Genomic DNA, 21,738 nt, shown 5'->3' with positions numbered 1-21,738 from the left:
CCTGGTTTAGGAATGTTGATAATGACACACAAGTTCCTTTTCCACTCCACCCAAAAATAACCTCCTTTTTTTTCTTTTCTTTTTTACAAGCTGTCATTATCGTTTCTAAAGAACTGTGAAGTAGGCCTACAGGATATTACACGACTAAACTTGACTGCGTCCTCCTGACTGTGCTCGCCTAAGATTCAATTTTACCCACATTAAATCTTTACCCATTACAAATTTTCAGATTTAGTTCAATCACAAATAATGACAGAATGCGTATTTTTGTTTTGTTGATGAACCGTAGCCTAATAGGCTTTAGCGACTCACTGTTGCGATTTCTTTTTGCAAGCGTAAATTTAATGTTCTCTGAAAATAAATGCAGTTGTGACATAAATATGATTATGCAAAAAAGTAGTAGCCTAGATTAAAAAAAATTAACTAATTAATCACGTTTTTGTGTAGCCTAATTAATCACGATCGTAGGCTACCTGACATTAAAGTTATGTTATGTATAATGAATAAGAAGGCCAGTAAATGAACGATCACCAGTGCTAAATCTCTATTAGGCAACGGATAACAGTGCTTTAAGATTTTCAGGTAGATCTTGACTGCATACGTTAATGGTCTTGCATCGCTGAGGAGGATGTCAGCGGTGTTTGGATACAGTGATGTATGAGAGGAGTGGCTCATCCGACGCGCGTCACTGTGGTTGAATAAAGCAGGATCGGACCACCATACATCTCCAACACTTTTGAGCAGCCGGGCGGACAGACGCAGAAGCAGCGATCGCTGATGAACAACTAAAACAGCGAAAGGTAATTTGCTGATTTACTGGACGATTCCATTACGCCCTGTCCTGTTTTGAATATTTATATCCTATTACCTCAACATAGCCTACCTTTTTAAGCATATTTGAAAATATTTTGCAACTTAAAGATTCGCTGAACTTAAAAGCAATACCTTGAGCCAAACGCACCGAAATCAGGTATTTCCGATTTGTTGCATAATCTGTACTGCAATGCATATAAAGTGAAAGCAAGGTCATAGAAATTTGCTGTGTAACTGCTTTTGATTACAATCCATTAGAATATGACATAATCACGCTGTCATCTAATAACTTGTGGCTGTATCGTTAAACAGTAGCCTAGGCTACAATTTGTAAACGTTCACTAGAAACTGCTCTCGCTTACTGAAAACATTCAGTAAAATGTAAAGTCATATTGTCCTGTATTTGTCTGTTATAGATTGACACTGTGCAGCGGCACGTTGAAGGTGAAAACAGGTGAGTTGCGTAATCTGAAATCTGAAAGATTAAAAACTCCTATGAGTCGATTCACTGATACTGGTTTACATGAAAAAACAAAACAAAAAACAAAACATGTCCCATTATGTTAGTATTTAAAATTGGCAATATTTCAACACATTAACATGAATCAGATGAGAATGTTACCGTTTACTAAACTACATCTTAAAACCATGTCCTCAGACAATAAATCAAGGCTTACGTGAATTAAAATATTAAATTCAAGAAAAACTAAATGGGATCTTTTAAAAAAAAATGGTAGAAGAGGTTAATATGTAATAAAATATACTGTAATCTCTGTTAACCCTACGATTTTCTAACTGCCTTGACCATTCAAAAGATAATTGCATCATTAGAAAGTCAGGTTGAAACCATAATGTAGTCTCAATTCATTAATATAACATTTGGCTATGTTTAAAATAAATATTTGACATCTGTGTCTGACTGTATAGACACAAGTTTGTAAGAGAATGGAAGAAGCAGGAGACTCTGCTATGAATTGATTTTAGTCCACAGACTATATAAATCTTAAAACCTTTGGAACATCAATGGCTGGAAATATATTTGAATACATCTAAATTTTGAATTTAAAACAATAATAATATTAGGATTAAAGGCTAGTTCACTGCTGACTTTCAGTGTTTGTCCTTCCTGCTTCTTTATCCTTTCTTTTGTCTACTTGAAGCTCTGGCATAAATGCTTGCTCTTTTCTTCTGCAGAGGAGGAGCAGAAGAAGACAGAGAAGAAAAAGACATCTGTGCTGTTCTTCCCTCCTGTCCATGATGCGGGACTCTGTCTTCAACTGCTGCGTTTCCCCGGCCCATCCCCCTGGAGGAGTGGAGGAGCACCACCAACATAGAAGCAGAGCTCAGACTCCGCCGCCTAATGATAGGCGTTTCCTTATATTCTTTGACTTTGACGAGACCCTGGTGGATGAGTGCACTGACGACTCTATAGTTACTGTGGCGCCAGGTGGAGTCCTGCCCGGCTGGCTGAAGGACACCTACCGTTCTGGCCACTACAATGAGTACATGCAGCGTGTGCTGGCCTACCTCGCAGAACAGGGCATCACCCCGGCAGCTATTCGAGACACAGTGGAGAAGCTCCCTCCTTGCCCAGGCATCCCCACTTTGATGCAATTCCTGCTCTCCCAGCCATCAAGGGACTTTGAAGTGGTTTGCGTGTCTGATGCCAATACTGTCTTCATCGAGACGTGGCTTCAGCACCTAGGCTTCCGCCCGCTGTTTCTGCGTATTTTCACCAACCCGGCTCACTTTGATGAGAATGGGCAGCTGCAGCTTCGGCCCTTCCACTCCCATGAGTGCCTGCGGTGCCCAGCAAACATGTGCAAAGCGGTGGTGGTAAGGCAGTACGTGGCCCAGCGCATGCGTGAGAGAGGCGGACGGCCCTATCAGAAGGTTCTGTACGTGGGCGATGGGGCCAATGACTTTTGCCCATCACTCACTCTGTCACCGGGTGATATAGCGTTCCCACGCCGGGACTTCCCGATGCATAAACTGATTCAAGAGATGGAGGAAGCCAAACCTGGAGAGTTCAAGGCAAGTGTGGTGCCATGGAACAGTGGAGAGGATGTCATCAACACCCTGAGGAAGATAATAGAGAGGCGCTAAATATATAATACACCTAAATAAGGCCCTCAATATGTTCACAGATTTCTTGTTACATTCCAAACTCTAATATGTATCACCTTAGTTCTGTTGATTGAAACTCCCAAACCGCTAAGGATCTTTTTATAAGATCCACAGTTAATGACTGTGTACAGTTCAAATGACACTACAATAAACTGTACTTTGAAAATGTCAAGCCATCTAAAAGCTTTACGCTCACTTACAGTATATTCAAATGTACAGATATGAGCATGAATATATGTGTATGTGTGACTCTATTTCTTAGACTTTTTTTTTCTTCTGATTGCATTAACATGAATACTGGCCAGTAGAGTATCTCCCTAAATGCATTGTTGTTGTTTTTTTTATCATATGTGACCAGTTGCTGTCTAAATATCTTATATTATTCTTTTTATAGTTTTAAATATGCAAATCTGAAAGGTGCCATAAGTGATTATTTATGTAAAGAATGCTAAAATGATCATCTTATTAATGAGAAATAAATTCAAATTGTTAGTATTCGCTACTGAAATATTGTATGTACTGTATGCTATGTATTTTATTAGTAAACTTGAACCCATCCTCTGCTTGGATGTGCTCTATAGTTGTTTTAACCTGTGTTTGTTCCTGTTTCTTATGCAAAGTCTGTGAACTTTGGATGTGGGACTTTGGATCTGATATAAATTAACCTCACCAGCAAAGTGATTTACTCGAATCTGTGTCCGAGTATGTTTTACCCATCACCCCAACAGCTGTCATGTGTCTTACATGGTTTTAAGGATATCTAAACACAATAAAATCAAATTCCAGAATCAACTCAAGTCATGTCGTCTTGACCAGCACTTTTCACAATACATGTTGCTTTTTTTTAGAACCAGAATCTGAGTAAATGACACTAAAAAGTTTGGCAAAAATATAGGTTTAACTGCTATCATGAAAATATAGTTGCAAACAAATCAGATAAAAGCAAGAACATTTATTATCCCAGAATTCAACCAACGTTTACATTCAGACATGATAAAGATGATCACCCTTGTGGTTTTGTCAACTTCTTTGCAAATTAAAATGTAAAATAATAATAATACTGTCTTAAACTGACCATGTCCAATTATACATGCTACTAATCTCCATTATTAACAACAATATTAGTAGTAGTAATAATATTATTATTATAATGTTGATGGTGCATCAATTAAGTATTTTGTGGTTACATAAATCATGTATATTTATTAAACTAATCGATTAACAAAAGTTTCAAAACCCTTACTTATGCACTCTGTTATGTTAGGCCTACTTAAGGCTTAAGTGGAGCTAAAACAAAATGAACTGACTAAATACATCATAAATTATAGGCCTATTGATCTCGGTGAGGCAATACACAAGAACAAACAAAAATAGCTTCTATCTTTCTTTGAACTAACGTCACCTTTGCAGTAAATTCTAATAGTGTCTTAAACAAATTCCCGACATGCATATCGACCAAGAAGTAAAACCGAACAGCACACATTCATCGCCGCCTGGTGGCCGCATAGCGAGATCTTTTTAAAGAGACCGCGCGTATCAAAACAATACGTCCAGCCTCATTGGTCAGCTGCGAGCACGTGACTTCACAGCTGATTTCCGTGGATGTTTTTGCAGGATCAGATGTTCGTCCTTACCTCGGCGAGGCATGAATGCGCCTCTCATGATCGCAGTGGAATCAGCCGTGGCACACTGACACACAGCTCCCCTCTGCCCTGACAGTAGACTCACTGTCGTTATGGCCCAGGCTGCACAGATAAACGTCCTCGATATCAACACTCCTCTTAGAGTGGAGCACGACAAGAAAAGACGACAATTCAGCATCCGACTGAACGGTCAGTAATGCGTCAGATAACGAGATGGGGGGAGGAGGAAAAACCACCGTGCTCTCGCCTGCAAAATGTGCCTTTTGTTTATTATATTTCGCTTCTCAACACGATAAACATGTCATCTAATAGAATCCGTCCTAGCTATATAGTAGGAATTGCCTCGTTGTTTATGTAAATGTCGTTGCACGCTTTGATCTCAGTAGTTAATTGAATATGACATGAACTAGTTGTTTTGCTCGAGCAATTTTTTTCTCTCCAGCACACCACCAGTTTGTTCTTTATCTTTCTGGTTTGTAGTAGCCTTTTAACGAGCGTTTAATAAGTAGGATTCATCCGGTGAATGCTGCGGTTTCTGTTGTTTTGTTTTGCCGTACAGAGCCGCAGTATATCTCGCCTGTCACTATAGTCACAGTTTGTGCATTTGCTCAAATACGAGCTTTGTTTTCCTTTTCTCTGGCTGAATCAATAACTAAATAGCTAGCCTACCCGCTAGCCATCCCATCCAGACTTTATTTTTTAGGCTAACGTATTACTTCCTGTTCCATCATCGCCACTGATATCAATCTGTACTAAACAAACCCAAGTCGTTTCGTTTCTGTCGTTGTGTAGAAGATGAGGAGCAGCAGGGGTTTACAGGAACAGTCGTGCGTTGTTTCTTGCGGGGTTTCACGTGAAAATAAAGGGTTTGTATTCACAGAAATTACGCTTTCATAGAGACATAAACCAAGCCCACGTACGACTATGCGACTATTTCCCCGGAAAGCGACATGCATCCTGTTTAACAGCGCAGTTCATGAATTACATTGTTTACTGTATGCTGACTTCTATATTTGCATCTATTCTGTTGTATATTGAAGGTTCCCATGATAGGGCTGTGCTCCTGTATGAATATGTGGGGAAGAAGACGGTGGATCTGCAGCATACTGAGGTTCCTGAAGCTTACCGAGGACGAGAGATCGCCAAACACCTGGCCAAGGTTGTAGAAGATTACTCAAGATCAATGTGAATGGGTTTATGCACAATGGTATTACCTCGTTCACCGGCGTGCATTAAAATTTGGTTTGTGATTGTTTTTGCTAGGCTGCAATGGACTTCGTGGTAGAGGAGGACCTGAAAGCCCATTTAACCTGCTGGTACATCCAGAAGTACGTCAAAGAAAACCCTCACCCCCATTACTTGGAGCGCATCCTCCATTGAGAGCATTGAGGATTCAACTCTTGATTCAAATAGGATGATTTGGGATTGGGTGGGATGGGTATCTGTTGGGCGTCCCTAATCTGTCTGACTGGTCTTGAAACTCCACAAAAGAAAGATTTATTTTTATGTTTGCGAGCGAGAGTGAATGCGATCAAAGGAGGGGAGAGATCTGAAACTACAAAGCCATTTAAAACGTTTTCTTTGGAAAGATAAGAGCGTGGATAAGAGTGTGTAACTCAAGCAGACTTTCAAGCCAATCTAGAGAAGTGAGAGGATTATGACACCCATTATGAACTCCAAATATCAACTGTTTGATATGATCATAAGAGTGACGTCAGACTCCGTATGCCTCTCTGGCCTTACGCCTTCAGATTTAGTGGTGCTCACGAGAGAGATACACGCACACTTGTGTTCCCACATGCACAGGAGTTTTAGGGACATCCCAATGTAACTGTCCTGTCAGAAACAGCTATTTTCTTCTGTGCATGTTCTAGGCTGGTTTTGTGCTTTTGCATGCGTGTATCGGTGTATACTATGGCCAGTGAAGAGCTCAGACTCTGGAGACAATCGCCTGCCCATATATTCGCAGGGCTGAACCTCTCAGGATGCACACTTTATAAACACAATAAAGCACCTCTGCGTAGAGGATTCTGTTACAAGTGGTTGGATGCGCGTGTATGAATAACAGTATGAGCGTATGAATCAGTGTATGTTAATTACTCCCATATATCCCAGGGGTCTTATTAAAAGTCAGCTGATGAACTGCCTTGAGCAAGACCGGTTGTTTGCATGGCGTGTTCTGTGCCGACACAAACATCCGTGACACCGTTAATGACAGTGATATTCCTGGCGATGATAATGATGGCCATCTTTTTCACGTAAAACTGGGCTCTGTTACGTCGGTTTATGATGTAATACAGACTAAAGATGCCTGACACCCATCTGTTTTTACACACTTATGTACTCTTAATATTACTATTCATGGTTTTGAATAAAACATTTTAGATAAAACTTGGTTTATGAGTGTTTGTGTTCATAAGTATGGTGTGTTTTAATTGTGTGTACTTTCGAATAAAGTTTTTTTTATTATTGAAATATTTTGCATTCATTAATCATTAATTCATTGTTATTTGTGCCACTTCTATACTTATTTCTGACCAGGTTACACTGCTACCTATTAGTTGTGGTGAACACTACTAAATTAATCATGTCTAAAAATGTGGGATCTTTCCTTGCTATACAGCAAGTAGTAGGGAAGGGCGATTTGAAAAAAAATCTCTTCACAATAACAATATGTATCATTATAGAGTATTTTTTTCTGGAAATAAGGTTATTACAATACCAACATTTTAGATACGAGTGAAATTTCACTCTTCTCAATACCACAGCAAAAACTTATACTGGGCAAACTAATGTGCGTAAAAAGTTCTCAAGCAATTATTGAAGACAAGTTAAGAGTCAGTAATAAATTAAGAACAACGAAATGACAAGCAGTAGGAAAAATACAATAGAACAAAGATACAAATTAAATAAAGAGTGCTATTTCTTTCAGGTAGGTCTACCTAACAGAAGTAAGAAATAATACAGAAATTGAATAAAGTAATGAAATGCAAAATAAAACTGCATAATCCTCACTGTATAAATTAAATACACACTGATATTTATTAAAACTACAAAAGTTATTCAGTCAAGAGCAGTGAGTGATTTTCTCTTTCTTTTGTTGTTTGATTAACAATAATGACACAGACAGCAGCAGTATTTTAGGTTGCTGTCACTTAAAGAGCTGATGGATGGACCCAATATATTGATACACATCTGATTCTCCCGACTGTTTACCTGCACTCAAGACATAAAATACATAGATTTCAACATATTTTTATGTGTATTTGACCGTTTAACCGTGCACAGAAAACTACCTGTCTGTGCGAATGAGTTCTCTTTCACGGCATATTGCGTTTTTAATAACTCTTTTTTATCATCAAGCATGTCCCGCTCTTTATTACTCATTCATCCATGTTTCTTTAGCATTTTAAAGTGTCAATAACTCCTGACCACTATGTGCATGGATATATTTGCATACAGTCAGCGATATAAAAACAATATAGAAAAAGTTAAATCAATTCACACTTTATATCATTGCCATGATATAAATCATCATCATCATCCAAGTACATTTGACTAGCTAGTTGATAAAACCAACAACCAATTGAGTATCAAGCTATTTTCCCCCCCCCGCTAATGCTATTTTTACCCCTTGCTAGTGCTATTTTATTCCTTCATGTTAACTGAAGGCAAATCGGAATGATGTTCAACAAGTAATCAACTATGACATCCTCGCCATATCTTATTCCTTATTAATGCAGAACATTTGCTCACCCAATGCCAGATGGAGTTGTACAGCTGTTGTTGGGGACTGAACTAGAAAATCAGCAGCCTAATAAAGAAGTTGACTGGATTTGATGTATTTTGAACATACAAAAATTAAACTTACATTAGTTTTTTTTTTTCCAAATAGTATTTTGTATTTCAAATACGTATTTTAAATACATGTATCTGAAATACTGGCCATCCCTTTCCAAAATTGTGGATTTTTTTTTTCAGTCCATTAAAAGTCCATTAAAAAAAAAAATCAAATATCCCAAAAAATATCAGCATGTTGTATTTTCTTCCACAAAATAAATAAATTCATACAGGTCTGAATGACATGAGGGTGAGTAAATGATGATAACTGAAATGCATTTGGGTTTTACTAGTACAGTTACAGTGACTCGTTTTCAAAAAATGAAGAAGTACAAAACAGTGCTTTAAATTATTTTATTTAAAGCACTGTTGCCACTGGCACAATGCCTAAAACTATTGCTTTGAATTTAGTTCCCTTTCTTAAAAATATTGTAATAATTTTTTTTCTCAATTTAATTAATGCACATATATCTAATGAACGGTGTTAATGCTTTTATGTTATGCAATCCATCACTACTGGGGGAGACAGAGAGCGCAAACCCTGCACGTGTTACCGAGCACCGTGTGGTTGTTATAACACAACACGGTTCCCCCCTCCTCTCCTCCTATGCACCAGAGCCGTACGAGGACGGGACTCACTACATAAACGAGAACCGACCACATTATGGGTGAGTGCCTTCTCTGCAATACCCTCGCATCCACGTGCATTACATGACCGAAAGTTTTGGACACAGTACAAACCAGTTAAATCATTTAGTCAGACCACATTCTTTATGCAACGAATATACGCTGTGGGAATGGTTTGTCCTACTGAAAGCCCCATAGTGATGTCCTTGCTTTCGATTGGTCACCTCCGCTATTCAAAAGCATAAATAATATAGCCTCGCGGAACAAACCATGATCAAAACCAGTTACTTGTTTGTTGTACGAAAGAATGTGTTCCATACATTACAAACAACTGTCTTTAACTAAATAAAGCAAATTTTAATATCGTTACAGATTCTGTTCAGGTGGTAGGGTCCTCAACTAAATTCAGATTCACGGGATTTGTAGTCTCTTTCATGTGCTCGAAAGCTTTAAAGATTGTTATTAGAGCTGAAGCCGCGAACTACATTACCTAAAGTGCACCGCGACAAGTTTTGCGTCAAGTCTAGTCCGTTGCTTTTTCAAGATGGCGTCGCTGGGAAGGAGGCGCGGTGTCCCAGTCAACAGGGAGAGGTCAGTTAGACTAAAACCTGTCATTATTTCATAATACTTGACGTGAAATGTTTAGGCTTTATGCACATTTTAAGTTTGTTTCCTGTCTTTAAAACACCAGGTCTTTTGACGTTTTGTGAAGCCACAAATACTAAAGAAACATAGTCTGAATGGAGCTCATGTGTTGTTTTGATTAGCTTACTGACTCTGGGGTCCCTCAACTGATTAGCACTTCAGAGAGCACCAAAAATGTAATTTTATGGCAGTTACATCTGAAATCTTCATATTGATCCCTTTTGCAGTATGTGTTACCCATTTTGACGAGAGAGGGACAAGTTAAAATAGCGCTTCACACCTATGACAGCAGGTTTCAAGGAGATATGTGCAGCTAGCAAGAATTTATAGTTGTTGTACTAAGTTTCGTGTAAATGTCTTGAAAACAGAAAGAAATTGTATGTTTGCTCCAAAAACTAAGGCCGTTTAATGCACAGCCTGTTAAACTGACAGTATGCGTTAAATTTAAGGCGGACCGCTCTCGCCTGATTTTATCAAGTTAGTTATCAGTCCGTATTTTCTAATATAATAACTAGTTTGAAATAACAAGATTTTATCTAATAAGTTACCTGATCAAAGTGTCTTTCATTGTACATTTGAAAATTTACCGTCAGCTTTTCCGCTTATTAAAACATCGAGAAGAAGTTTCTTGTTTCACACTCTGTGAACCCAGGCCGCAGATCCTCTGGCTGATGTAGACAACGTGAGACATGTCGTGTCGAAGCAAGACCACAATATAGTCAATTTTAGCAGCTTTACCATTTTTAAAACAATTTAGGAAAATGTGGCAACAAAAATCAGCACAGGAAATCCCGTCCCATCTGAAGCAATGTTGACTGGTCTTAAAGTATGTGTCTGGTCATATCAGTTTTACTTTTTGCCTCATACACAGTAAATATCAGTAGTTGCATTCACATGCTACCAAATAATCAGATCAGAATGATTGCTCAATCGGGCTAAAAAGCCTTAATTTAAACGCCTCATTTGATCTGAAATTTCGATTGTATTTGGGAGGGGTGGTGTAGACCTGAAATAATCAGATCAATAGGAAAAAGTTAAGCATTTAAATGCTTAAATCCAACCTTTTTCCTCAATCAGAATTTAAATAATGTCTTGCGCACATGAACAGTGGTGTGCGTTTATTTATGTCTTACAAGCTGATCAGTGGAGGAGATTAAATATTTGCTAACAAAGCTCTTCTGACATGTCAGATATGTCATCAAGACAAAAATGGCAATTATGTTTCTGCAGCGGCATTATCGTACTGTTTTGAATTGCATTGCTAAGTTTAGGGTTTTTATATAAACAGAAATTTCAGAATTTTAAATCTGAAGAAAGGAATTTGGACCTGGTTTGACAGACATGGCTTAGATTAAGCCAGTATAAGGCCTTAGTTTTATAAACGTGCCTTAGAAAAAAAAACATTACTGGTGTGCATCTTGAGACAAAACAATGGCACTGACATATTATAAGATCTGTCAGTGTAAGTTGCAAAACAACTCAAACATGCATTTTAGTCTAGGACTAGCTTAAGCCTTGTCTGTGAAACCAGGGGTTGGATTGGCGAACTCACTCTTTCCTCTTCCTCTTTTCTCTCTCTCAAGGGGAGTGATGGCGGCGACGGAGTGTTACATCGTCCACGAGATCTACAACGGCGAGAATGCACAGGAGCAGTTTGAATACGAGCTGGAACAGGCTCTGGAGGCGCAGTACCGCTACATCGTGATCGAACCCACGCGCATCGGGGACGAGACAGCCCGCTGGGTGGCCGTGGGAAACTGCCTGCACAAATCCGCCGTCCTGGCCGGGGCAGCATGCCTCCTGACGCCGCTCGCCCTTCCCGCCGACTACTCCCGTTACGTGGCGCTGCCGGCTGGCGCTCTGAGCCTGGCCTGCGCCGCACTCTACGGCATCTCTTGGCAGTTCGACCCCTGCTGCAAGTACCAGGTAGAGTACGACAGTCAGAAGCTCTCGCGGCTGCCCCTGCACACGCTCACCTCCTCTACGCCAGTGGTTCTGGTTCGACGGGACGACGTGCACAGAAAGAGACTGCACAACACGATAGCGTTGGCGGCCCTGGCGTACTGTGCCAAGAGGATCTATGAACTGTACGCTGTATGAGCGCTATGCCACATCCACACACACGCATACAGATACTGACATGCGCATACACACACAAACACGCGGCAAGGAGGTGAGAAGCACTACTAAACACCCGACACTGGCAGATACACACGTACACACCAAACAATAACATACGGACGGACCGACAGTGAGAGTGATCGAAAACAAAAGAATACGCGGCGCTTTCTCTGTCACAATTTTTCATCGTTTTGATTTCATCTGGTCAAGGATTGGACAGATTGATGGATGGATGTATGAGAGGAGCGGTTGGGGGGGGGAGAGCTTATAGTTCTGAATGAATCTTCCTTTTTTCTCTGTACTTTAAAAGTGATATCACCAGTGCACTTGAGCCCCCTTTCCCACTTCTTCCCCGCACCTGTCCAGCCCCTTCCTCGTCCCGCGACCCTCTCCCAACGGTCACCTGCCACCCACACGGAGCTTCCGCACCCGGGCAGCGACCTGTCGGACTGAACGTGTGGTGGACAGACAGATGTGTTTTAAGAATGACCTTTGAATCCTCTCTTTTCTCCCTCTGTGTAGTTTTACTGTACCCTGCCTTTGGTGCGTCACCTTTTCATTAAACAGTAGGAGATTTAACCTCACTGGTATCTCTGACGACCTTTATTTTGACCCTCAAGGGCTTGGATTCTTTCTTATTGCACATCTGAGTTGTAGCCTTCATGCAGATCTCACAGTCAGATTTATTTTACAAGCCACGGTTTGTAATGGATCAGTATAAATCCGGATCTTCTGATGAAGTTATGAAAAATAAATATAAAAGTAAATGTTAACTCCTCTGAAAGAGAGAGTTCACCCCAAAATTGAAGTTTTGTCATTTACTCATGTTGTTTTAGATCTATATGCTGTTACTTAATTTTTTCGGTTTTTGGTTATAACTATTCCTTGAAGCTGCAGGCAAACCAGTGCAACTGAATGAAATTTACTTCAATGTAACAAGCAGTTATTCACAGCCTATATGCAGAGAAATTGTGAGAAATATAGTTTTCAAATTATATTTTGTATTAATGGCACCGTGTTAAATTGTTTATGCTGTTTTTACAAATGCATCTGGCCTGTGGAGCTTAAATGAGTCATCTGATGTTTTATTTTCATATTGTAGTGTATAATATCTAAAACAGAGAAAAGGGTAAGGCTTAATTGGCTCAGTCTTTATTTTATGTCATTTCTGCTCAGTAGAATTTGAAAAGAATGATATGAAAAAAAAGGGTTTCTCCAACAGTTCTCTTGTCTGCAGTTGGTCAACACTTCACCTTTAGGAGGAGTAAGTGCTTATCATTCTTACAGCCACATAAGAAAAGCATAACTCATAGCATCTTGTGCTTTTTACACTTCAGATAGATGTCCAGTGTCTGATTCTTAAATATGGCATTTTTTGGCCTTTTGACACATTGTTCACTCAAGATATATATACTGATGAGCCAAAACATGATCAGCCACAGGGGAGGAAAATATATAATATATTGATCATCTCCTAACAAGGCTACTTATTATGGTCTGGGTAGATTAGATTCTAAGCAAACAATCAGTTGTTGTAATCAACGTGTTGGGGGCAGGAAAAAATATCTTGAGTGAGTTTGGCAAGGTTACTGGGTCAGAGTTTCTTTGAAACCACAAGGTTTGTGGGTTGCTCCCGGTCAGCAGTGGTGAGAATTTACCAACCATGATCAGAGGAGGGACAAAGCACAAACCGGCGACAGGATGTTGGGCACACAAGGCTCATCGATGCACAAGGGCAATGAAGGCTATCCAGTCTGGTCCGAGCCAACAAAACGTCTACAGTGGCACAAGTCACAAAATTGTAATGATCGCTTGGAGTAGATGAATCCCATTTTCTTTTACATTGCTTGGCTGGCTATGTATGCATGCACTGTTTCCCTGGGGAAGTGATGGCAGCAGGAAGTAAATTAAAAGTAAATGATGACGATAAGACAGTTGAGGGAGTGATTCTCTGAGCAATGTTCTGCTGGGAAACCCTGGGCCCAGCAATTCATGTGGATGTAAATTTGACACGTGCCACCTACCTAGGCAGTCGTGGCCTAATGGTTAGAGAGTGAGACTGGTAACCCGAAAGTTGCAGGTTTTTATTCTCCATACTGGCAGGAAATGACTGAGATGCCTTGAGCAAGGCTCCTGACCCCCAATCACTCGCGGGCAAAAATGGCTGCCCACTGATCCGGGTGGGACGTGCTGAACCAACAAGTTCAGTCCATGGCAGCTTCACCTTGTAGCCTACAGGACTTGAAGGATCTCCAGATACCACTGGACACCTTCAGGGGTCTTATAGAGTCCACACCTCAGAGGGTTGGTGCTGTTTTGGCAGCACGCAGAGGCCCAATAGCATATTAGACTGGTGCTCATAATGTTTTGGCTCAGTATATAATTCTATATCACAAAGATATTATACTGTAGTTCATGATGGTAATGTTCTCAGGTCAGAAGGTGAGTCCATATAAGCTTATTCAGAAAGAGTGAACATGAAACTAAAACTGTGTCACATATCTCATTCAATTAGTGCAGGACTTTAAGGGTACTGGAATAGGGCTTTTCTTAAAAAAAAGATCAACTTTCAGTGCAGAGGCATTGTGCAGGTCCTTAATGGTTTACTAGGTTTCAAAGGAAACTAGGCCTGAAACTGAGAATGCTTAACTCATCTTAAGGCATCTGAAAGGTAAACGTGTGGAAAAAGAATTTGATAAAATACCATTATATTTCATGCACGTGGACATCTTTTTAAATCGCCGAGAATGAATATGGCAGTAAAATTTTCTTCTGTTTAGACTGACCGTTTGAACACCGTTTAAATAGCGTTGCCTTGACAGAACTGTCTGGCGAGTTTCCTCCCTCCATCAACCATATTTGGAGACAAAAATCAGCTGGGCTGGCACTGCAAACTCCATTTTTTTTAATGTTCAACAGTAAAGCATAGCAAGGTGCAAATATAGAGTTTTAATTTGGACCAACATCAAGCTCTCTTGAGGAAAAAAAAAATCCCTTTATGTCAATTGATGCACAATTTGGAATTAGTTTTTCCTCCAAAGCACAACTGCTTGATCATGCACATCCACCTCCCAGGATCTTATTGAGAGCGGCACATGTGTGGTGCATCACTATAAAACGAAAATGAGTCTTTAGCATCTGTCATAACCAGATTCTCATGATGCCGTCCTTGCAAACTGTAGTGACGCTCAAAAACACAACAGCCAGACCTATTAGAGACCTATTTGGGACAAGAGACAGTTGAAAACTTCAAAAACAAAACTTCATGTTAACAAAAGGGGCACCGGAACATTATGATGATAATTAATTTAATATTATGATTTATAACTGTAGGCAATTAAAGGTGACCTGACACAGGGTGCCTGGAGTAGAAAATTGAGTTACTAAATGGTCAATATATTAACAAACCATTTAATCCAGGACAATATAAATATAATGCATCTTAGAATAGAAAATAATTAGTTCTTGTATGATAAATGTTTGCTCTGCTAGTCTGCTTATCTAAAGACTGGTCATCTGGCTGTTGTGTTTTTCCCAGATCAGGGATGATTCAATTCATTTTTAAATATTTATTAAAAACATTCCATGAGTATTCACCTTTAGACATAGAAATGAACGTTTTTGGCGATGAAATCTTCAGAGGAAAGATGCAAAGATTTTTTCTAATACTGTTTTGTCTTATTCTTCTTTCACTCTCTGTTCTTTTACGGCCCGTGAAGCCATCAGTCTGAAGTAGAGAGCAGGCCAGAGCGTGCGCAGATAGACGGCTGCAGTCGGCAGCGGCCCAGCCAACACCACGTCTTTCTGTTTGTGACAGACAGCCTTCAGGACGGCACGTGCCACGTCCACTGGATCCCACCCCTTAGCTGTGGTTTTGTCCATTACTTCAGACCCAAAAGAACGAAACAAAAAGAAACGCTTCTTTAATAGAGTGAGAATAAGAGTTTGGTTGACAAGAACAGCATTATCTCACCTCCATATTGAGAGCCGTCCCCCGTGACTGCATTGATGGACAGGTTTGTTCTGATGTAACCCGGGCTGATGACAGACACCTGCAGGCCGAACCTGTCGACCTCTGCCCTCAAACAGTCAAAGTAGGCTTGCGTCGCATGCTTAGATGCAGCATCTGATTAAAAGCATGACAGAGATGCAACCTGATCACTTGTAATACTCAGGGTTAAAGAAAAAGTTCAGAAAATGTAAGGAATAAACTGAAGGGGAAAAGAATACGTCAATATGTTTCTAAATGCAAATGTCTAGGGAGAAACACAATGAGTAGTATTAACAACACTTCAAAGTTTGAAATTACAACTTCCAACTGAATCGCTCTGCTCCCAACCACTATGGAAACATCTTTTACTGTACCTTCTGATCACAGTGCAAAAAAGCGATGTTCTTCCTCAGTATTTTTGTTTTGTTTTCCAGTGCAAATGTCTAAAGATTCTTAAATCAAGACGCATTTACTAGAGATAAAAAATGACATATAATATGAAGTCTTGTTTTCTGTGAAATTGGTTCAAATTAAGTACATTTATTATTAAAACAAGGGCACGAACATCTGCCAGTGGGCTCTTTTAATTCAAAGAGAAGTTTTGATAACTCATTGACAGATATTTATTCTTCTTTTAACCCCTTAACCACAATAATGACATACCCAAAATGAAATGGCTGCAGCTTTTGAACCCTTGGTTCTTGTCTCATAGTAGTACAGGAACAGTTTTTTTCCATTTTTTATGATATACTATCAAGAAAAAAAACATTAAAACTAGGATTTGAAAGGCTGAAACATTTTAAATAAAGATAAATGTTTTACCAGGTTCTGGTTTAAGTTAGAGGATGATTCTGACAAAAGGTACATTTTATTTTTTAAGGTAAATTTAATTATTTCCAAAAGGGACACATGGAGACTCCAAAAGGACACCTGATATTCAAATGATATAAGGAGATTTAATTTAAAACTACTGTGCAAACCAAAGCGCACATGGAAAACATTCAAGAACATTAAAAAATACTTTTTAATTTTCATAATTCATATGTATGCAGTGCAACAGCAAAAACTGAGGAAAAAAAGTTTTTTTTACAGCTTTTAAAGCAAACAGGACTTTGACCATTATATGAGTACATTTGACTATTGAAATGCTCGTGCAAACACAATGTTAGCGATCATACACGGTTTGTTTGCGCATCAATAATAACGAACATGTACCTTATGTACGACTCCTGTATGTCACTGCAATCGTCTTTACCTTGATTACAAAAGTCATCCATCAAAACTTTACTAGCGAGACGGTGGTTTGCTTTATCCAACCCAGATGCAGTTTGCTATCATAATGCTCATGTTTTGAACTGCCATTCAGTCTGTATTTAATGCAACACTGGCATGGCTCAGAAACCTCTGAATATGAGAGAGGTGGTTTTTGAAGTGAATAGTTTTTGAAAACTGGATGTGGGTCTCTCCGCCATCTCGACTTCAAAGGTCGAATCTTAAAAGTTTTTATCTTTTTATAGTTTATGAAGATTAAAGGGCTACGCATAAACTCACTTAATTTTGTTACATTTTTCAAGACTTTGCATTTTATGTATGTATGTATGTATGTATGAATTAATGCATCTTGATTTAAAGATGTTTAGATATTTGTATTGGAATACTGAGCAAAAATACTGAGGACGATATATATATATATATTTTTTTTTGCAATACATGCAACATTCAATGCCATGACTGTGAGTTTAAGACTTTCTATACTGTTTTAAGACCTTTTTCAAGGCCTTAAATTGTGTAAGGGCAAATTAAGACTTTTAAAGTCTTTTTAAGACACGCAGAAACCCATTCATGAAGAAAAATATTTGAATCCCCTCATCAATGAAGAAGTTTCATTGCAGCGTATCACTGAAGCACCTTGGTTTCAACAGAGTCGGAATGAACCCCGAGCATCCTTATCTCAGTCCTTTTATCCCGTGACAGTTTACCAATACCAGCCCTAATGAAAATGAAGTTGCTCCTGTTGTAACAGCTGTGGTCTGTATGCTAATGAAGTTGAGATGGTCTGAGATGGTTCTGAGGGTCCCTCACCTGCTCCCATTTTACAATCGATGACCATTTGCTCACTATGTGTAATCAGAAACAATGAAACAGTTGACTTTGTTCAACTCTATGATAATTAAACCATTTTGGGGAAAGAGCTTGTTCTAACACCTATCTTGGAGTGGAATCTGCGTCGAGGCAGACATTGTCATTTCTTATATCTGAATACCTGTTTTTTTGTGTATGTATACTCACATGCAGATCTGTACGGTATTGAAATCTTTCCCTGCACACTGCTGATGACAACAATATGTCCACTGCGTCTATCCACCATTGAAGGCAGAATGGCTGGACAGGACAAAAAAAATAACACGATATTTATATTATATATAATTTCATTTCATTTTTGATAATAATGTGATATTAGGATTTAATGTGATGTATAATGTGATATATACTGAATTATATATAATTCATCTTCATGTATAATATATAATATAATCATATTTATAATATATTTCACATTTAATATCATCTTTATATATATATATATATATATATATATATATATATATATATATATATACACAAACTACCTTTCAAAAGTAGTGGTCAGTAATTCTTTTTTTTTTTTTTATGAAACGTGACCGTAAAGACATTTATTTTATAATGTTACGGAAGATTTCTATTTAAAATAAATTCTGTTCTTTTGGACTTTCAATTCATCGAATAATCTTGAAAAAGTTTTTTATTACAATTTCCGCAAAGCATTAAGCAGCGTTTTTTTTCAAATTTTTCAACACTGATAATAATAAGACATGTTTCTTGAGAATTAAATCATCATATTAGACTGATTTCTGAAAATACAGCTTTGCAATCACAGGAATAAATTACCTTTTAAGATCAAATAAATGCAGTCTCGACGAGACTTTTTCAACCCCAAACTTTACACTTTAAAATCATTTCACTGATCTCTTTCTTTGACTCCTATTCACTCACCTTGTGTAAGAGCAACAGGACCGAAGTAGTTGGTCTCCATGACATCTCGCTGAACTGAGACATGGGTGTCCAGGATGTTGCCACGGTAACTAATGCCTGCATTGTTGATGAGGACATCAACGTGACCATGGCACTTCAAAATCTCCTTGGCGGCGCTGGAAACCAGGGATGTGCTGGAGAGGTCAAAGGTGACAGTGCAGGGAGTGTAAGTCTGAAAAAGAAAGTAGTAAATAAACATAGTTAAGAGATTGGATATGATCACACCTACATTTTTGTCACCTTATGTCCCCCATGAATTCACTGTATAAGCACAATCACATTTTGTAACAGCCTTAAAAGATAACTGAACAGTCAAAAAGGAGAATAAGAGATTTGCTTAGAGGTTTTCACCTGTATTTTTCCATTATTATTTTTATTTCTCAGCTCCTCAACGACCTCTTGTAGTCTCTTCTGGTCCCGTCCGCAAAGGATCAGTCGGGCCCCCGCCGCGTGGAAGACCCGTGCACACTCTGAGGGTGAAAAGACAGATTAAGATATTTAACAAGCAATGAAGTAATATCCACCGTCAAATGGCATTGATAAGACATATGATAACCATTATAGGAGAGTTTATGTTAATGTAACCTTTGCCCAGGCCTGAGCTGGCTCCAGTGATCACGACCACTTTATCCTGTAGATTCTGCTTGTGTCTCAGTCTCTGGATCACTTTCAGCAAAATCAGCAGCCCGACAGTCCCAGCAGCAAGTGGCCCAACACCTAAACCTAACACACGCTCCATGTGTCTGTGTACACATATGCATATATTAACTTACATTTATAAATAACTCAACTCAACCCAGCATCTTTATCTAGAAGTAACACGGAAGCATTTTGTGAGACTGACCTTGGTTTGAGGTAAATGTGGATATCTTTTACATGCTATTTACAGAACTGAACTGACAAAACTAAATTGTAAACAATGTTTAAAAGAAAAACATAGAATTATTTTATTGTAAATGTATTTAATAGGCTATTTTATAACTCACATCTTTTGATCTCACATTAAGAGACTACATGGAATAATGCAGACTACATGCAGGACCTTTTAAAATTAACTAGTGAACCCCTCAAAAGATTAAAGTTGGCATGAAACGGAGGTTCCAATACTCTTTTCTTCCATATTGTGTCGTATATCTGAGTAAAATGGTATCTGGAAGGAGAAGAAAATGTAGGGCGTGACTTGATTTCGTTCTCTGGAATGGATAGGATCGTAAGGAAGTTGGACGATGCTAACTATATGAACACAGATCTGAATGGCAGTTTGCAGTCAGCAGTTGTGGAGGATGTTTAGCCCGTTTATATACTGTCTATGGTTTAGCCCCACCCGCCGCCGAGACATACGTCATGAAGAGAACAGATGCAGTTTCGAGGGGGAGGGAAGGTTCATGTTTTTCATTAAAGATTACAAGGGCATATGAATCTTTTAAAAAATAATGATGTGTTATTATGTTTATTCAGAGCATTTGACTGCATATTGTTTTGTAAACGAGGTACAGTGTAATGGACTTTCTGAAAGATGAAGCAGCCAACTGTTTCGGATCTCACGGCAGCTACATCACAAACTGTAAGTTAACAATTTCATGATGCTTTGTCTGTAAAAGTACGGTTTTAAATGGATATTGTTTTCAAAACACTTACTCATGTGCAATGTGTGCATTCCTATGCAATGACTTTAGCCAATCATAACAGTGGCCGTTTACTGACAAGCCGCTGCTTAAAAACGGATCATTTCAGACAAAGTTTTAGTCATTCTAAAGGGTTCATGAGATGGATCTTTTATTATTTTAATATGCCTGAGGTTCACGTGTAATGTTACATTTTTTTTTTTTTTTTTTTTTTTTTTTTTGCAGGAAAAAAAATAGTAGGCTAAACCGCGCGCACAATTTACTAATTCGTTCCCTCGATTTGCTAAATCGTTCGTACGATTTATAAATTCGAGGAAACGAATTAGTAAATTGTGCGCGCGGTTTAGACTACTATATTTTCCCCTGCATGTCATGTGCGGGGCTCCGTAGAAAATAATCATTCTTCCACATATGCAAAAAACTTTAACATTAAACGTGAACCTCCAGCATATTAAAATAATTAAAGATCCATGTCATGACCCCTTTAGAATGACTAAAACAAAAATAAAAATAAAGCTAAACTGAGTAACAAAATTACTTAAACTTTAAAATTAAAATAAAAAATAATAGCTAATTCAACATATTAATAATTACTTTAACAATACTAAAATAACTCTTCTGTCATGGTCATCAGCGGTAAAGTGTTGACTAATTTTAGTGATTGAAAACCCCATAATCGATAATACAGATGAGCCACGTCTTCAATGATGTGATGTGTAGTAGCAGTACAGTAACTAATCCACAGCAAGTCACGTATAAACGTTTCAGTGCGCTATGCAACCGAATTCATTTTCACAAAACATACATATTCCTTTCTAACATCTCAGTATCTCATAATAATCATTCTCTCTAAAGGCTGTTGTATCAACATGCAATGTTCAGTAAATATATAAAATAAACCTGCAGGGATAATGACATTACCTACCGAAAGTTGAGACCTTTATGATTGAATGGAGAATCCGGAAGTCAATAACATCACGTGATTTTGGCTGTGCCTGAAAGGGGCGGGGCCATTACGCCCTCTACCGAATCCAGCAACAAGGTACAGACACCACGATTATAGTTGACTTAAAATTGCTTATATATATATATGTATATATATATATATTTTTTTACATTTCAACAAGTTGCCAAGGCAACATTTCTACTGTTCAACAAAATGAGAAAAAAAAAAAGAAAAAAAAAAGGGAAAATATAAAAAACTATAATAGTATCTCAAATAACACTGACACGC

At 38.5% G+C, this 21,738-nt stretch overlaps 4 protein-coding genes across 5 annotated transcripts; 3 read left to right on the top strand and 1 right to left on the bottom strand.

Annotated features, from left to right (window-relative positions):
- The first annotated feature begins 682 nt into the window (after positions 1-682).
- On the top strand, positions 683-3,730 carry phospho1 (phosphoethanolamine/phosphocholine phosphatase 1). Its single transcript, XM_084415029.1, has 3 exons — positions 683-800; positions 1,230-1,267; positions 2,008-3,730. The coding sequence occupies exon 3, from the start codon at positions 2,068-2,070 to the stop codon at positions 2,917-2,919; it is 852 nt and encodes a 283-aa protein (XP_084271155.1). The 5' UTR covers positions 683-800; positions 1,230-1,267; positions 2,008-2,067; the 3' UTR covers positions 2,920-3,730.
- Positions 3,731-4,486: 756 nt separating this feature from the next.
- natd1 (protein NATD1) lies at positions 4,487-7,055 on the top strand. The gene is made up of 3 exons (XM_084435314.1): positions 4,487-4,772; positions 5,624-5,742; positions 5,847-7,055. Exons 1-3 carry the CDS (start codon positions 4,676-4,678, stop codon positions 5,961-5,963), a joined length of 333 nt encoding a protein of 110 aa, XP_084291440.1. The 5' UTR covers positions 4,487-4,675; the 3' UTR covers positions 5,964-7,055.
- Positions 7,056-9,422: 2,367 nt separating this feature from the next.
- On the top strand, positions 9,423-12,865 carry tmem11 (transmembrane protein 11). The gene is made up of 2 exons (XM_084386081.1): positions 9,423-9,641; positions 11,279-12,865. The coding sequence occupies exons 1-2, from the start codon at positions 9,595-9,597 to the stop codon at positions 11,793-11,795; spliced, it is 564 nt and encodes a 187-aa protein (XP_084242207.1). The 5' UTR covers positions 9,423-9,594; the 3' UTR covers positions 11,796-12,865.
- Positions 12,866-14,514: 1,649 nt separating this feature from the next.
- On the bottom strand, positions 14,515-21,494 carry dhrs7b (dehydrogenase/reductase (SDR family) member 7B). Of its 2 annotated transcripts, none has more exons than XM_084406352.1 (7): positions 21,430-21,494; positions 19,465-19,622; positions 19,231-19,349; positions 18,841-19,051; positions 18,097-18,189; positions 15,790-15,942; positions 14,515-15,700 (listed from the first exon to the last, which is right to left on the bottom strand). In XM_084406352.1, exons 2-7 carry the CDS (start codon positions 19,616-19,618, stop codon positions 15,495-15,497), a joined length of 936 nt encoding a protein of 311 aa, XP_084262478.1. In that variant the 5' UTR covers positions 19,619-19,622; positions 21,430-21,494; the 3' UTR covers positions 14,515-15,494. The 2 variants fall into 2 exon arrangements, with proteins under 2 accessions (XP_084262478.1, XP_084262479.1); XM_084406353.1 differs by having other exon boundaries at positions 21,426-21,447.
- Between the last annotated feature and the right edge of the window lie 244 nt (positions 21,495-21,738).

The sequence above is a fragment of the Rutilus rutilus genome (assembly GCF_951802725.1).
Source record: "Rutilus rutilus genome assembly, chromosome: 1".
In the NCBI taxonomy this organism is placed as follows: Eukaryota; Metazoa; Chordata; class Actinopteri; order Cypriniformes; family Leuciscidae; genus Rutilus; species Rutilus rutilus.
This window is presented reverse-complemented; position numbering and strand designations above follow the sequence as displayed.

What these genes read in the sequence shown, in the direction of transcription:
- phospho1 (XM_084415029.1), top strand. Translation starts at nt 2,068, where the DNA reads ATGATGCGGGACTCTGTCTTCAACTGCTGCGTTTCCCCGGCCCATCCC.
- dhrs7b (XM_084406352.1), bottom strand. Translation starts at nt 19,618, where the DNA reads ATGGAGCGTGTGTTAGGTTTAGGTGTTGGGCCACTTGCTGCTGGGACT. An exon ending in CAGCTCAGGCCTGGGCAAAG is followed by an intron (nt 19,350 to 19,464) that starts GTTACATTAACA and finishes TTTCACCCTCAG; the next exon opens with AGTGTGCACGGGTCTTCCAC. An exon ending in ATAATAATGGAAAAATACAG is followed by an intron (nt 19,052 to 19,230) that starts GTGAAAACCTCT and finishes TTTCTTTTTCAG; the next exon opens with ACTTACACTCCCTGCACTGT.
- tmem11 (XM_084386081.1), top strand. Translation starts at nt 9,595, where the DNA reads ATGGCGTCGCTGGGAAGGAGGCGCGGTGTCCCAGTCAACAGGGAGAG. An exon ending in GTCCCAGTCAACAGGGAGAG is followed by an intron (nt 9,642 to 11,278) that starts GTCAGTTAGACT and finishes CTCTCTCTCAAG; the next exon opens with GGGAGTGATGGCGGCGACGG.
- natd1 (XM_084435314.1), top strand. Translation starts at nt 4,676, where the DNA reads ATGGCCCAGGCTGCACAGATAAACGTCCTCGATATCAACACTCCTCTT. An exon ending in ATTCAGCATCCGACTGAACG is followed by an intron (nt 4,773 to 5,623) that starts GTCAGTAATGCG and finishes TGTATATTGAAG; the next exon opens with GTTCCCATGATAGGGCTGTG. An exon ending in TCGCCAAACACCTGGCCAAG is followed by an intron (nt 5,743 to 5,846) that starts GTTGTAGAAGAT and finishes TGTTTTTGCTAG; the next exon opens with GCTGCAATGGACTTCGTGGT.